Raw genomic sequence first — 14,276 nt, forward strand, 5'->3', positions numbered from 1 at the left:
AATGGCCAATTCAGGAGTCCAAAGAATGTGCCCTTGTTGAGACCCCAGAACTGACATTTTTTCAACCCATAAGGCTGCCTGGGAGTTAGACAAGCTGAGCAAAAAGAATACCTACTGTGTGCCAGACACCATGCTGTGGGCTCTGCATCTGCTACCCTAATTGTTCCTTGCTCCAAGAATTAAATGCTATCTATGAGGAGAGGCTATCATCCCCATGATATAGTGGAGGAAACTAGAACTCAGGACACATTGAGCAACTTCGGCTCAGACCCTTCAGCTCGTAGATGGGCTGTTGACCCAGGTCTGTGCCCCCCCCCCCCACCAAAGCCCATGCCTTTTCCACAGCTCTGCATATCTGCTTGGCGTGGTATCCACATCCTTCATAGGATTCAGCATGGTCACTCCAGTGACGTATTGGTTTGTGTGTGCATCTGTCACACCAAATCTGGATTCAAACTCCAACATGGGGCCTCTCTATCTCTGTGACAATGTCTTCATTTTCTCACAACGGCCAAAAGAGCCCCAAGCAATCAGCACAGCTGGGAAACCCCAGGGCTTCATCTCAGTTGTTTACTCATCCTTAGAATGCCAGCCAAATGTTTACTTGTATGGAGGGGCTGTGTTTGCACGCTAAAGAATAGAGTGCGAGGCTTAGTGCTTCATCAACTCCAATTCCCCGTCCTGTGTCTGATCCACTCTCCACTCAACCTGCGCTCTAGCCAGGAGGGAAAGGACGTATATTCCATCGAGCCTTTTCCCAAGCTCTGTAGACTAAGAACGGTTTCTCGTGTGCACCGGTGTTTATGTGTTGGGAGGACAGGATACATGTGGGCACACATACCTGTGCATCCCTAAAATGTTCACACCCCTCTTGTCAAAGACTGTGACCCCGTGAAGTCTTCCCAACCCTCCGGGCATAGTTGGCACTCTTCTTCTATGCCCCCATTCTGGACTCTCACCATGGATGTGTCTGTCTCCTCCACTAAACTGGGAGATCTTTCTCACTGCTTTGCCCAGGCCTGGCACTTAGTAGGTGCTTAGGATCTGTTCCCTTGAGGAAATAGATCAATAGCTGCATCTCAGTTGCCCAGGCACATTTACAAGCTGCATGCCTGGTTCTACCATCTCTATGGGGTTTTGTTTCCCCTACCCCCACCCATAGAATCCCAGGTACTCTGGGATCACCAGCTCCTACCAACAGAGAAGCAAGATGATGAAAACATCTAAAATATTTTAGCATTGAAAGCTTGGATCCAACCATCATTTATCAAAAACTTGTCAGTAATTATCTAGAGAAGTATTCCTCAAACTTTCATGTGCCTACAGATCTCTTGGGGATCTTGTTAGCATGCAGATTCTGATTTGGAAGGTCTGTGACAGAGGCTGAGATTCTGCATTTCTAACAAGCTCACAGGCAAGGCGCAAGCTGCTGGTCCATGGACTTTGAATAGCAAATGGATCCAGCCCCCCTAGTCTAGCCAAGCACCTGCCCTTAGCATGTCCACGGCAAATATTCCCGTGGGCATGCTGATGTGTGGGTGGGCGTGCATTTACACATACGCCCACCTAAACACGACTGCCATATGGACAAGTCCAGGAGCCGCTTTGTGTTGAGATCCTGCCACCCCATCTTTCTCACTGTCTGACCCGTCTCGCCACCTGGCCATTCCTACTGCCTGTTCTCTCTCCATAGCATGAGAAGCAGTGTCATGTGGAGCAGTTGATTACGCAGCCCTGCAATCAGACTGCCCCCAGATCCCAGCTCTGCCACCTGCTAGCTGGGTGACCCTGGACAAGTGACTTTATCTCTTTATGCCTCAGTTTACTCAGGTGTAAATGGAGATGAGGGGTAGTCATACCCATGTCATAGAGTTATTGGTGGGATTAACTGGCTTTTCAGATCTTCTCTTCCAGTTGAGAGGGGCCAACTACAGGGCAACGAAAACACATAGCTTAGTGACACACAGATAGTTAGTGCTGAAATGTTAGTGAATATTATTGCTTTTGTTTAGGGCTTGCTATTCTGCCCCTGGCACACTCTGAACTACATTCGATAGAGCATTTGTCACTCTGTACTCTAGCTGTTCGTTGACTATCTCCTATATCCCCTTGCTCCTCCCTGGCCCTGGATCCTAGCCCGGAGGAAGCACTCAGCAAATACACAAACACTTACTGAGAAATGAATGAGTGAACCCGTGAATGAATGAAAGGCTATGCAGCATTCTCACGGGCCTAGCCATAAATCTTTCAAATTTGACAACCATAAAGCGGTCTCCTTCTCCCTGACCTGTGGGTAAATGGCATGTTCCAGATCATTCGGGCCTGTTCATTCCGGTTCACCTGTATGTATCTATCAGTGCATGCTCACACCCCTACCCACTGATAGACATCCACAAGTCGGAAATGTTTGTGCTGACCCCGTCTCGCAGGGGGGCTGCTGCAGCAGTCTGTTTGTCACCTGGACCCTTCCGGTCTCTTGGCAGGTGTGTTCTTTACATTCCACACCTTCCACCTGGAGAGCGGCCACGACTACCTCCTCATCACCGAGAACGGCAGCTTCTCGCAGCCCCTGAGACAGCTGACCGGCTCGCGGTTGCCAGCCCCCATCAGCGCCGGACTCTATGGCAACTTCACTGCCCAGGTCCGCTTCATTTCTGATTTCTCCATGTCCTACGAAGGATTCAACATCACTTTCGCAGGTAAAGCATGTCGGGGTCCCTTGGCGGGGAAGAGATGGCAGAACATTCTGCCTCTCCCTCTGCTGCCAGCCTCTGGTCTTCCCAGCAAATGGATATTGATCCACTTTCCAGTCCCTGGGAGAATGACCTCACCACTGCAGCAAAAGGTAGTTGGGTTAGACTCAGGGGGACCTCCCCATAATGGGCTAGGAAGCAGGTTTTGGGGGAATCTTCTTCCCTGAAGGTGTTTAAGATCCACTCTGAAAATCACCTACCCAACTGGTTGGATTAGGACATTCCTGCCTGCCCTAGTAATTCCAGATTCTTCTGCTGATTTCACTTCCACTGTTTCATGACCCCAGCAATTAAAAAAAAAAAAAAAAAAGAGTAAGGGTATTTGAAACGAACATATTGGAGTATTTGAGTCTCATGTGGGGACTTCTTCAGCAACACTAATTTAGTAATAATAGATATTTATCTCTGTGTTTAGGAATCCTGAAAAGAAAGCTCTTTAATTTGGCATTCAGAAAGAAAATGGCCCCTTCACTGCTCTGGTCCTAAGTACCCCCACCACTCTTGTCCCATTGCTTCCCAGAGCCCCCCTTCTCGTCACTCTGATTCCCTCCAGGATGGGCAAGAGATATCTGGCCTCTAGGAACTGGGACATGGCCCTGCTCAACCCACGTTGTCCCTCCAACAGAAGCCACCTGCCATGGGCCTGGGCAGGCCTGGCCTGTGGGACATCTCCAGCCACTGTGCCTCATCCCATCTGAGGGACCCTCCTTCTCTTTACCACATAGAGCCCTGGGGCACTGTGTCCCAGAAGGGAGATACCCTTGGGGACAATGGAAATTGTCATTTCTGTGCTGTCACTAGAGGAATCGGGCAGATCCCTGGCTGATAAATGCCATCCCATCATGCTTGCCATCTGCCTCAAGCGCCAGCATTGCAGAGACATAGTTTGAGTGAAGCATTTGGATTCTTTCTCCCGATGTAAGTTGCCCTCGGCTGGGTCATACGTTCTGACCCTCTAGAACCAAGCTGATTGAATTTATCTGGGTCAATGCCTAGGGAGAGAGAGGCAGGAGACTCTTCGAGCCCAGAGGCTTAGGGTTAATATGGGGATGAAGGGACAGAGGAGGGAAAGGTCAAGTCATGAGGAGCCTCATAAATACCCTCAGGAAGCGTGCTTCCAGAAACACCGTGTCCTCTCTCTGCTTGCAGCGGTGAGGTGTCCCCACTTCCCGAAACATGGTGCTGCTCACCTCACTGTATGTCTCTCTGCCTCTGTTCCTCTTAGGATCATTCTTCTTTTCTTTTTACCTTTTGTGGGTCAGTGTGTATGTATTCTGACCTCTCTCTGTCTTTATCTCTGGCCCTCTTCTCCCTGGTGTTTTTGTGTGTATGTTTCCATATTCTGCCTCTGACCCCAGCTCTCCTGCTCCTTTTCCAGAATATGACTTGGAGCCCTGCGAGGAGCCTGAGGTCCCAGCCTACAGCATCCGGAAGGGCCTACAGTTTGGCGTAGGCGACACCTTGACCTTCTCCTGCTTCCCCGGGTACCGTCTGGAGGGCACAGCCCGCATCACGTGCCTGGGGGGCAGACGGCGCCTGTGGAGTTCGCCTCTGCCAAGGTGTGTTGGTAGGTGGTCACGTGCTTTCATTTTGCTTCACTAATGGGGTGGGCCAAAGTTTAGTCGATTGCTATGAGGTAGTGAAACACGTGGGCCAAGAGGCTAAGAGGCCTGGGTTTGGGGAGACTGCCTTAGCACACACTTGCCTTGGGTGGGGCCTTGGATGGGAGGCCTAACCTCCTTACCAGGCTCTGAAGAAGGCTCTCCGGAGCTCTGGGCCCCATGGGTGGGAGGAGGTAGGGTGATATCCCAGGGAATGGGGACAATTGCTGGCTGGCCCTCATTTATAAGGTTAATGGCTCTGCTCACTCAGGACTCTCAGCATAGGGCCGGACAGAACACAGGCTGGGTTAGTGCTCGCTGTTAGCACGGAACTTGGGCTTACAGTGAAAACTTGCATAAAATCCCAATATGCCGGAGAGCTAGACGCACTACTGCACTGACTGAAACAGGGGTCATGAGGTCAGCCCAGCCGGAGACATCTCTGTGGAAGCCGGGGCTCGGCGGAGGACAGTTGTAAACAGCCTGGCGAGATGGACCCAGCTGGGGCTGCGCAGTCACACAGGGTCAAGGTCAGGTCTCTGCTCAGCCACTTACCAGCTGTTAGATCTTGGGCAGGCCACCAAATGCCCTCGGCCCCAGCTTCCTCACTTATAAAACAGAGATAGCAATAGGCAACTCACAGGCTTCATTCCAGATTAGATGACATGATTTACATGAACGAGTGGGGTGCCATATAATTATCACCATTTTGCTAGTAACCTTTTAACTGTTACTTGTCAATAACCAATAACCTTTTACAGTCTCAGAGGGCACACACTAAGACAAAGAGATGCAGAATTCCATTTTGACCAGTTAAATCATCCCAAAGTTTTTCTGTTCTCCCGTAACCATCCCCCAGAGCCTCCACCCACCCTGACCCAGACACACATTCAGACCTACACGTTCCCCCATGTAGGTTCAGTGTCTGTCTGGCCACCAGCAGCTCTTTCCTTCTCCGGGAAAACATCCTCAGCTAAGTAGTTCTGGGGGAAATTTTTCTTGAATGGGATTATCCGGGACCACAGATGCACACGCTCCTTAAGCTCTTGCCTCATTGATCTCATTATTCCAATTACTGTGTGTTCATGACACCTCACAACATTTCATTATTACATTTGTCTTCCGTTTCATGTGTTATTAATAATACACAGCAATTATAATCACCTCTAATTACCACCATCCCTGCAACAGAGCCTCGGGCTGGAGGTTTCATGGGAATGCCCACCCTGGGGATGCTCCCAGTTGCCACATGCACTGTGGGTGTAAATTGGATGACTTAGCCCACACAGTGTTACCAGGAAATATTCCCAGCTGTGAAGGAGATGAACAGCCCTGGGCTCTAATTCATGGTGTGATGGGGTGACACAGCCCCTGACCTCAGGGGCCCCTGGACTAGATGTGGAAGAGACAGCCCTGACTCCAAGGGCCCCAGTCTGTGGCAGGAGACATGGCCCTGTCCTTGGGAGCCCCGGTGTGATGGAGAAGAGTGAACCCTCCGCCTCCAGAGTCCCAGACTGATGGATAAGACACAGCCCCTGCCCTTAACGAGACCTCCTCTGATGGGGACGACAGAAGTCACAGATGCCTCAGTCAGTGGCAGGACTTTCCTGTGTATGTGACTGTTTGTTTCTCCGGAACATTTATTTGTTTCCACTGATGCTTGTGTTTAGCTTTTTAGTGCATCTGCTCATCATCCCTTTTACTTTGGAAACTCTCCCAGAAGCAAGTATCATGTCCCTCTACCTTCCTGTACCTTCCCTGGTGCCCAAGACAAAGGCCCTGGCAGGGAGTCAGGCCCTGGTGATCAGCCAAGGATTGGCCCCATCTGAAGCTACCAGCTCTGTGTCTCTCCTCACCAAGGTGTCGGGCTATGGGGGAGAGGAGACGGGCGTGCTGGGGCAGCGGCGGCCTAAGAGCTATCGTGCAGGAAGCCAAGGCCAGGGAAGGTGTCCAATAACATGCCAAAGCCCATGCTTAATTTGGCTTAAGCCAAATTTAGGAACTAGGCAGAGGGCAAGAGGCATCAGACTAGTGAGTGTGCTGTGAACACCAGGCAGCTAATGCACACTTCCTAAGGAGCTTCTCAGGCTCTCTGCCAGCCGCAGAGCACAGGCACTTAGGGCTCCAGATGGAATCAAGGAAGCGGCATAGATTCACCTGGGATAGATGGGGAAAGAGAGAAGGAATAACACTTGTTGAGAGCCTACTATATGCTAACCGCTCCCCACATGCTCACTTGTTTTATCATAAAATCCCAAGCATTTATTCTCTATAGTCTTATGTGGATGCTATTATTGCGCAGATGAAGGCAGATGAAGAGACTGAAGTTCAGAGTGTTGATATAACTAGGCTGTCTGACTCCAAAGTCCATGCTCATCCCACTGCTCCCCATGCCTCTCCCTGGATGGAGGGGAATAGTGTGTGACTCCAGAAATAATGGAGAGCTGCTTCAGGGTGCTGCCCATGTGATAAGACTGAGTAATACAGGTGCACAGCCCTTAGCACTCCCTCCCCAAGTCCCCGCCCTTGTCTCCGGGCCCCCAGAAAATGTCCACAGGGTGCCTGTCCACAACTATCACTTTAGTCGTATACCCCAGCTCAGCATATTCATTATGCACATTTGGACACTTTGCAGAAAGGCTCTAAGACAAATGATCAGGCCGCTGTAGGAAAATACTATGGGTGGCTTAAACACCAGATATTTATTTCTCATGGTTCTGGAGCCCAAACAGTCCAAGATCAAGGTGCCCGCAGATTCAGTGTCTAGTGAAGTTCCTCTCCTAGCCTGCAGACAGCAGCCTTCTTGCCATCCTAACAAGGCAGAGAGAGGGCTCTGGTCATTTCCTCAGCTTGTGTGGTCGCTAACCCCAATCACTTGCCAAAGGCCCTCCTGAGGATACCATCACACTGAAGATTAGGGCTTCAACATATGGATTTGGTCTGAGGCCACGAACATTCAGTGCATAGGAATGGCTTATGTAAACTCCTAGGAAAGTGAACCTGTCCTGAACTGGCCAGAGCCCAGGGAGTAGGGCCCATTGAAAGAGTAAGGACCTGTGGGACACGGACACTGTCTTCAAAGGTCTAAGGAGCAGCCTTGGGGACAAGAAAACACACAAGGGTATAACTAAGACCACGAGAGTTTCAACTCTGAATGTCCCTAAATCACAAGCTCCATCTACATTGCCTTGGCCTAGCACACTTCAGGCTTAGGACAATTAGGGCTAACTGCGTGGCCCATTGGTTGACCTCAGGGACAACCTTCCACCAATGACTGTGCCTAGAATAGGGACACCAAGGGATGGTTTGAAGAAAGCAGACTTGCTACCATCAACCTCAAAGATTCAAGATGTGCTCCCAATTCCCCATATGTCCAGACAAGTAATGTGCCTGCCATCTGGACTTGTATTTTCATCCTTCTGGAACCTAATTATTTTTAGGACTGTACATCTTCTGAGGTCTGTGTCCTCCATATTCATTCATTCACTCATTTTGCAAATATTTATTTTACAGACAATCTGGGCTAAGCCTTGGAAGTTTAGATTCATTAAGCATGACCCTAGCCCTCAAGTAACTCCCATTTTGTGGGGACTACAGGCAAGTAACAAGCAGTCAGGGTGCAAGGGGACAGACGCTCTGATACAGGAAGCACAGGGAGGGGCTTTACAACTATTAAAGACCCTAGAGAGACAGCTGTGGGGCTCTGCATCCATGCCCTGCCACTGAGCTCCCGCCCCTTTCACCTGCTCATGCCCGCTCTGCCCAGGCATTGGTTGGGGCTGGGGAGAGAGAACTAGGACCCAGCCCTAAAGGATCGACAGCGAAAGAGACAGAAATGTTAACAAATGGGTGAAATACAATGTGATGACTGCTATAAATAAAAGTATGGGAACAATGGGGAAAGAAGGACTAATTCTGGAGGAGGAGAAAAAGATGTCGAGAGGAGGCTGTGAATTCATTAGCTGTTGAATGAAACAGGGTTTCAGTGGGTCTATGCTAAAACTTTCTCCAAAGCCTTAGTGGCCTTAAATTCCAAGACCAGGAGGGTTGAATTCTCAGCCCCCTCATCTTGGTAAATGGAGAGACTTGATCTGAACTGCTAAGTACCAAATTCTTTATTTTTAAAATAGGGATGATAATTATGCCTACCTTATGGGTTTGGTTGTGACTAATGACTGAAGTTTGGAAGATGCTAGCAATAATTATTCAACATTGACCCCTCTGGGTTTCTAGCCTCTGATACTGAAAGGATTCGTCTCTCCTCACTTCACCACCTCCATCCGCCCCTGACATCCTCCTCAGCCATTCTGTTGCTATGATACTAGACGAACAGGTGTGGGGAAGGGCTGCCTCAGGCCACTAAGAAAGTACAGGATGCCTGGTGGGTTCATTTCTATTCCTGCAGAAGAGAGACAGACACACAGAACAAGAGAGATATGTTAGAAAACTTTGATAAGCAGTCCCACAGACAGGCAGACGAATGGACAGATAACCAGGCATTTGGGCAAGTGGAAAGGCAAACAATGTGTCATCCTTGTAAGGTCCTCCAGCGCTGTGAGTTGTTTTCTAGAGGTAGCTGATGGGGGTTAATCGGTGATTATTGTGATTCTCTTTCCAGCTGAGTGTGGGAATTCAGTCATGGGCACTCAGGGCACATTGCTGTCCCCCAACTTTCCTGTGAACTACAGTAACAACCACGAATGCATCTACTCCATCCAGACCCAGCCGGGGAAAGGCATTCAGCTTAAAGCCAGCACGTTTGAACTGTCAGAAGGGGATGTCCTCAAGGTAAAACCAATAGATCTCATAGAGGATGTAAGTGACAGTAGGCAGCAGTGCACTCAGCACCTACTCATTTACTTCTGTGGGAATGACCCAAACGTTCATCTTCCCTCCTGAGTTCCAGGGTATTGTCCTCACTCATCTGGGAGAAGGTAGGAACCTGAAAGAGAAGGGTCTGTGAAGATCTAAGAATGTGGCTTTCGAGTTTGCTTCAGAGCTGACTATTCTCAAATACATGTGTGGTAGAGAACAGGCTGACTACGTGATAAATCATCATAAATTCAGCTGGAGGGGCCAGTGGATCAGGTTTTTCGCCATGAACTGTGACCATCAAGCTGGATAGTGAAGAGCTGGTAGAATATGCATGTGCATTTGTGTAGACACGTGTTTATGGACGTAGATCCTTTTATTACATTTCCACATGTGTGTGAATCTGAGTCTAGGTACTGGCTTCTTTTAAGGGACCTGTGTGTATGCGTACGTGTCTCAGTGTATCTTATGTGTGTGTACACCTGGGGATGTTTTGAGTATAAGTTTTGGTAGTAGCTCATTGTGCCATGGTGATGGCCCATGTGTGGCAGTGGGGTTAAAGAAAGTGGATTCAAGTTACATGTCAGGCAAAGAGGTGTTGGGACTTGATTATAGAAAGGGGATTGTTATGACACTGAGCACACGTGTGATTTGCATGCCTTTGTATGTAGGTGATTCATGTGTATCTCCAGTAATATATAGTGTGTGAGTGTGTGTATGATCAAAGAATGGACTCTGGAGAATTTATCCAAGAGCTGCCTTATTAAAATGGATTATAAGGAAAATCTCACAGAGTGTGTCCATTTTCATCCTATGCCAAGAAACTTTTTTAGCTTATCCTAATACAGTTTTATTCCCTGCAGCCTGAGAAGTCTTGACATTAGAAACAATCAGAGGTCACTACTCTGAAAAACTCAAAGAGAAAGAATTAAATAATCCCCATCCCTTAGGATTCTCTCTAGATATGATGAGTGTACTGTGCATTTTATGCTCACTCTCCGGCGTATGTGTTCTCTGGGGTGTATGTGCGCGCGCACACATTTGGAAGGTGTTTCTCACTCTTACCTGGTTATCCTTAAGCCCATGAGATGACTGGTTGGGACTGGATATACCTGAAATAGAAGAGAATATGCGAAGTGGCCGAGTGGGGATTAGGGCCTAATTACTGTCTTCTTAAGCTCTACTTTGCAACCTCTGAGCTCCCCAGACAGAAAATCTCCTTTTAAGCGAGCAGTAGACAAGATTATATAATTTCCAAGGGCCATGTCTTCAGGCAGCCCCTGGACCTCGCCTCTCTCCACCCATGTGTTCATCGTCCACACCAGAGCCTCAGAGGATACAACTGGGCCCAACAAGGCCAGAGTGACTTCCTCTCTCCAGTGCTGCAGATGAAATTGATGGAATGTAGAGCCCTTCTTGCATGAAGGCTGTCGTCAACCCTGCAGAAAAAGGAGTTTTGGAGACGTAACTTATAAGTTTCAGGTTTTGAAGGGAGTATATAGCAGCATTTCTATGTCTGGCCTGATAGGACCAGAGGGTTCCTTGGCTGCCAGAGGTCACACGGAGTAATGACTGGTGCCTGAGCCTCTTCCCCATGGTGGTCTAGATTCAGAGAAGCACCTAACACATAGTCAACGGGTGTGCATACCCAACTGTCCTGTCCAGGTGCTATCTCAGGATTAGGTAAGCAGCTCAAAAGACAGAAGAGAGACTTTCTGAGGCATTCAGGGTAAGAAGGGAGAGACATGGGCTGTAAAACCCAGGTCAGAGTTCAGGGAGTACTTGTGTAGGAGATAGGACCCTAGGTAGTCCTGCAGGGTTGTGGAGAGATGGGAATGAATTCCTGTATCTTAGGGGGATGTTCCCAGACTTCCCTGCCCAGCTGGCCCTACCACCCAGCCTTCTAATATTGGGCTCAGCCTTCTTGTCGAAGAAGACCCTCTTCCTCCTGTGTCCAGGCCTCTGTAGTGTCCTCCTCAGAAGGCTGTATCTCTGACCTGGCTGAAAGGCCACTCACAGGACCCCAGGACCCCCAGAACTTCTACAGAACAGGGTCTGGGGAAGGGAGGGCAAGGCACCCAGGGAGATAGGGTGGTTTCCTGGAACCCCTTCCTGTTCTAAGTCTTCTCCTCAGGGTGGAGAACCTGGGACATGAACAGGTACAGAACTGTTTCAGAACTAAGAGAAACCCACGGTTATGGTTTCCCAAATAGGATTCAGAACAGCCTTGCAGCCACGTCAGCTGCCGGGCGCTGCTGGGCCAGCGTGTCACTCTGGTCTACCTTGACAGGAACATGTGCAGGAACTGCCCAGAACAGTAGTCAGCTCCAAGAATATCTCGCCCTCGCCCCCCTGGAATTCACCCACCTGCCAGAACACTGGTGGATTCCTAATCCTCAGGACTCTCTTGTCCCTCCAAAGAAACCCCAGTGCACACCTGAGCTCCTGACCAAGGAGACCTGTCACCTCCTCCACACTTTATTTATTGCCCAAGATACAGTATTCTCTGCATCTGACCAACCCTTCAAACTTTATAGTCTTGTATTTCTGACCCATGAAATGACTCTTTGCTTGTGTTTATGACCCCTGATCTGTTTCTTACCTTTAATAACTGAAAATTCCTTAAACTGCATCCCTGCTCACACTTCAGCTTCTCTCCCAGAACTGATTCCTTTTATTTTGGCCCCCACCAAAATTTTGACCTGACATCAGCAAGACAGGAAGGGACTTTAAATTGCAATAGAATGGAAAGACGACTTCCAGCTCAAGATGCCAAATGAAGCACATGGATATATATATAACTTCGTCCTCTGCCGGTCCCCACTGAAATGACTAAAAGGATGTAAAAGCAGAGGACTGTGGCCTCAGCACTGAAAATTAGGCAAGGGTACCATTCACATATCACTTAAAGGAATTTTTGCCAAATGGAATATCCAGAAAAGAGTTCAGATTGAGAAATGGCCCAATCAAACTATGATTCACATAAGTGAAGTGAAATCCTGACTGTGGAGGAAGTGTTAGAGACCAGAAGGAAAAACGCATGTCCGGCCACCTAGCTCAGAGCAGCAGAGCCTGGAGGGAGGACACGCCATGGCCCCATTGGCAGGGACCAGATGTCCACATCACTGGTTCCTCTGGAAGCGTACTAGGTCTGAGAGAACACACAGAGCCACCGTTCCCTCTCGGCGGGACATTCTGGGCTTCATGTGGCTTTTGTTGGCAAGCCAGATGAAGTAGGGCAACGCTATGATTGGTGCCAAACAAGAGTGGTCAGGCACATTAGAAAAGAAAAAAAAAAAAGAAAGAAAGAAAAGAGGCACCACACTCACACACACACTTCAGCACCAGGAGCCCGGAAAGCTCCTGCGCTGGCCTATTCTTGTGTAATTCCTCCACTCCCCTCCAGAGACCACTGGGCATTTCCATTCCCCTTTTATGCTCCCTCTGTAGTGGTATGCTAACAAGAAAATTAACTGAACGTGTGTAAATAGTCCGTAGATCAGAAGAAGCGGACCTGTCTGAAGAGTCAGAGCTGATTTCCCCTCTGTAAGCAACAAAGAAGAAAAACTTTAAAAGCAACTCCTACTTTGTATTCTTAACAGGATTTGGGAGAATCTTATATTTATGACACAAAAATAGGCATTAATGAAAACAGAGCAATCTGAGATGAGGAAAGATTAAATAAAGATGAGAAACATGATCACCCAATTAAAAAATGTGACGGAGGCAATGAACGGAAGAGGGTAAAGCACAGAAAAATGAAACCAGTTTATTATGAGATGACTTTGAGAACTTCTCTCACACCTCATAAGGAAATTAAAAAGAGGATTCTTTTATGTTAATAAAATGTACAATCAATCTACAGTCAAATTTTATGTGCCAAATAACATAGCATGAATAAATTAAATAAAAACTGCTAGAAATGTAAAAAAAATTTTTTAATAAAGTTGCAGTCATGGTGGAAGATTTCAATATACCTCTGTGAGTCTCTGATTCATCACCTAGGTTAAAAATAAATAAGGAGTTGGGTAGTGTGAATTATATAACAATAAATCCAAAGGAAGTAGGAGAAAGAGCCTTTTTTAAAGGTAAAGTCAAAAATGACTGAAAAAAATACAACCAAAAAGCAATAGAAATTGTCAATAAAACCAACTGGTTCCTTGGAAAATAGCTAATAAAAATCACAAATTTTGCAGGACTGATCAAGGAATAAAGAAGCCACTGATATATAATTTTAGGAATGGAAAAAGGATCATAGTTAGAGATGAGGTAGAGATTATGAAACTAACAGAAAATATTTAGGAACAAGTATAAGCTAAGAAATCTGAAATGGACATTTTGACAGATTAAAAAGTACTAACATCAAGAAAAGATAAAAATCTGAATAAACCAATACTTAAAAATTTTGACCTCCCCCCCATCCTGTCTCAAGGGCCGCAGGCATAGAGTATTTTACAAGTAAACTAACAAAAACTCAAGGATAATTAATACTGCAATAATCAAACTGACTCAGAAAAGAGAAAAATTGGCATCTATCTCCTCACTCATTTTATTTAAATGAGGCAAGTAGAAATATTGATAGCAGACTGAATAAGAGCCATAGAAGACAAACTGTTAGACCAGTCACATATGATCATAGATCTGAACACCCTACATACAATGTCATATTGAATCTAGCTGTGTATGAAAGCAAAAATGACCAAGCGGGATTGATTCCAGGAATGTGAGGATGTGTCAATATTAGAAAAGCTCACAGTGTTACACAGTAAGCAAACCCTATGAAACTGACATTTTTGTAGGTCAAAACTGGTCACATATTGGCAACTTCACGTGGTTCAACCTAATACCCTGTAAACAGATTAGAAGCCAAAAATACGTAATCCTCCCAGTACACCCCAAAACATCACATGATGAGATTCAGTACTCATTCATGATTTTAAGATATCTCAAAACTACGAAGAGAACTTTATTAATCTGATAAAAAGCTCCTACCAACACCTATAGCAAACATTATTCTTAGTAACAGAACTTCCTAAGGTTCCCAGTACAGTCGGGAGCAAGACCAGAGTTGTGCTATCACAGTAGTATTCAACATTTTGCTGCAGATCCA

The 14,276-nt window shown here is 47.2% G+C and overlaps 1 protein-coding gene across 1 annotated transcript in view; it reads left to right on the top strand.

Moving 5' to 3' along the window:
• Positions 1-14,276, top strand: part of CSMD2 (CUB and Sushi multiple domains 2) — a 590,090-nt gene that overhangs the window by 391,276 nt on the left and 184,538 nt on the right. Inside the window, exons 20-22 of the mRNA XM_064589508.1 lie at positions 2,484-2,699; positions 4,132-4,320; positions 8,973-9,142. Of these exons, the coding sequence (XP_064445578.1) occupies positions 2,484-2,699; positions 4,132-4,320; positions 8,973-9,142 (575 nt within the window). The remainder of the gene's footprint in view (positions 1-2,483; positions 2,700-4,131; positions 4,321-8,972; positions 9,143-14,276) is intronic.

The sequence above is a fragment of the Mirounga angustirostris genome, unplaced genomic scaffold (genome assembly GCF_029215605.1).
Source record: "Mirounga angustirostris isolate CCGP_5_RB_7025 unplaced genomic scaffold, mMirAng1.0.hap1 SCAF_4, whole genome shotgun sequence".
NCBI classification, from domain to species: Eukaryota; Metazoa; Chordata; class Mammalia; order Carnivora; family Phocidae; genus Mirounga; species Mirounga angustirostris.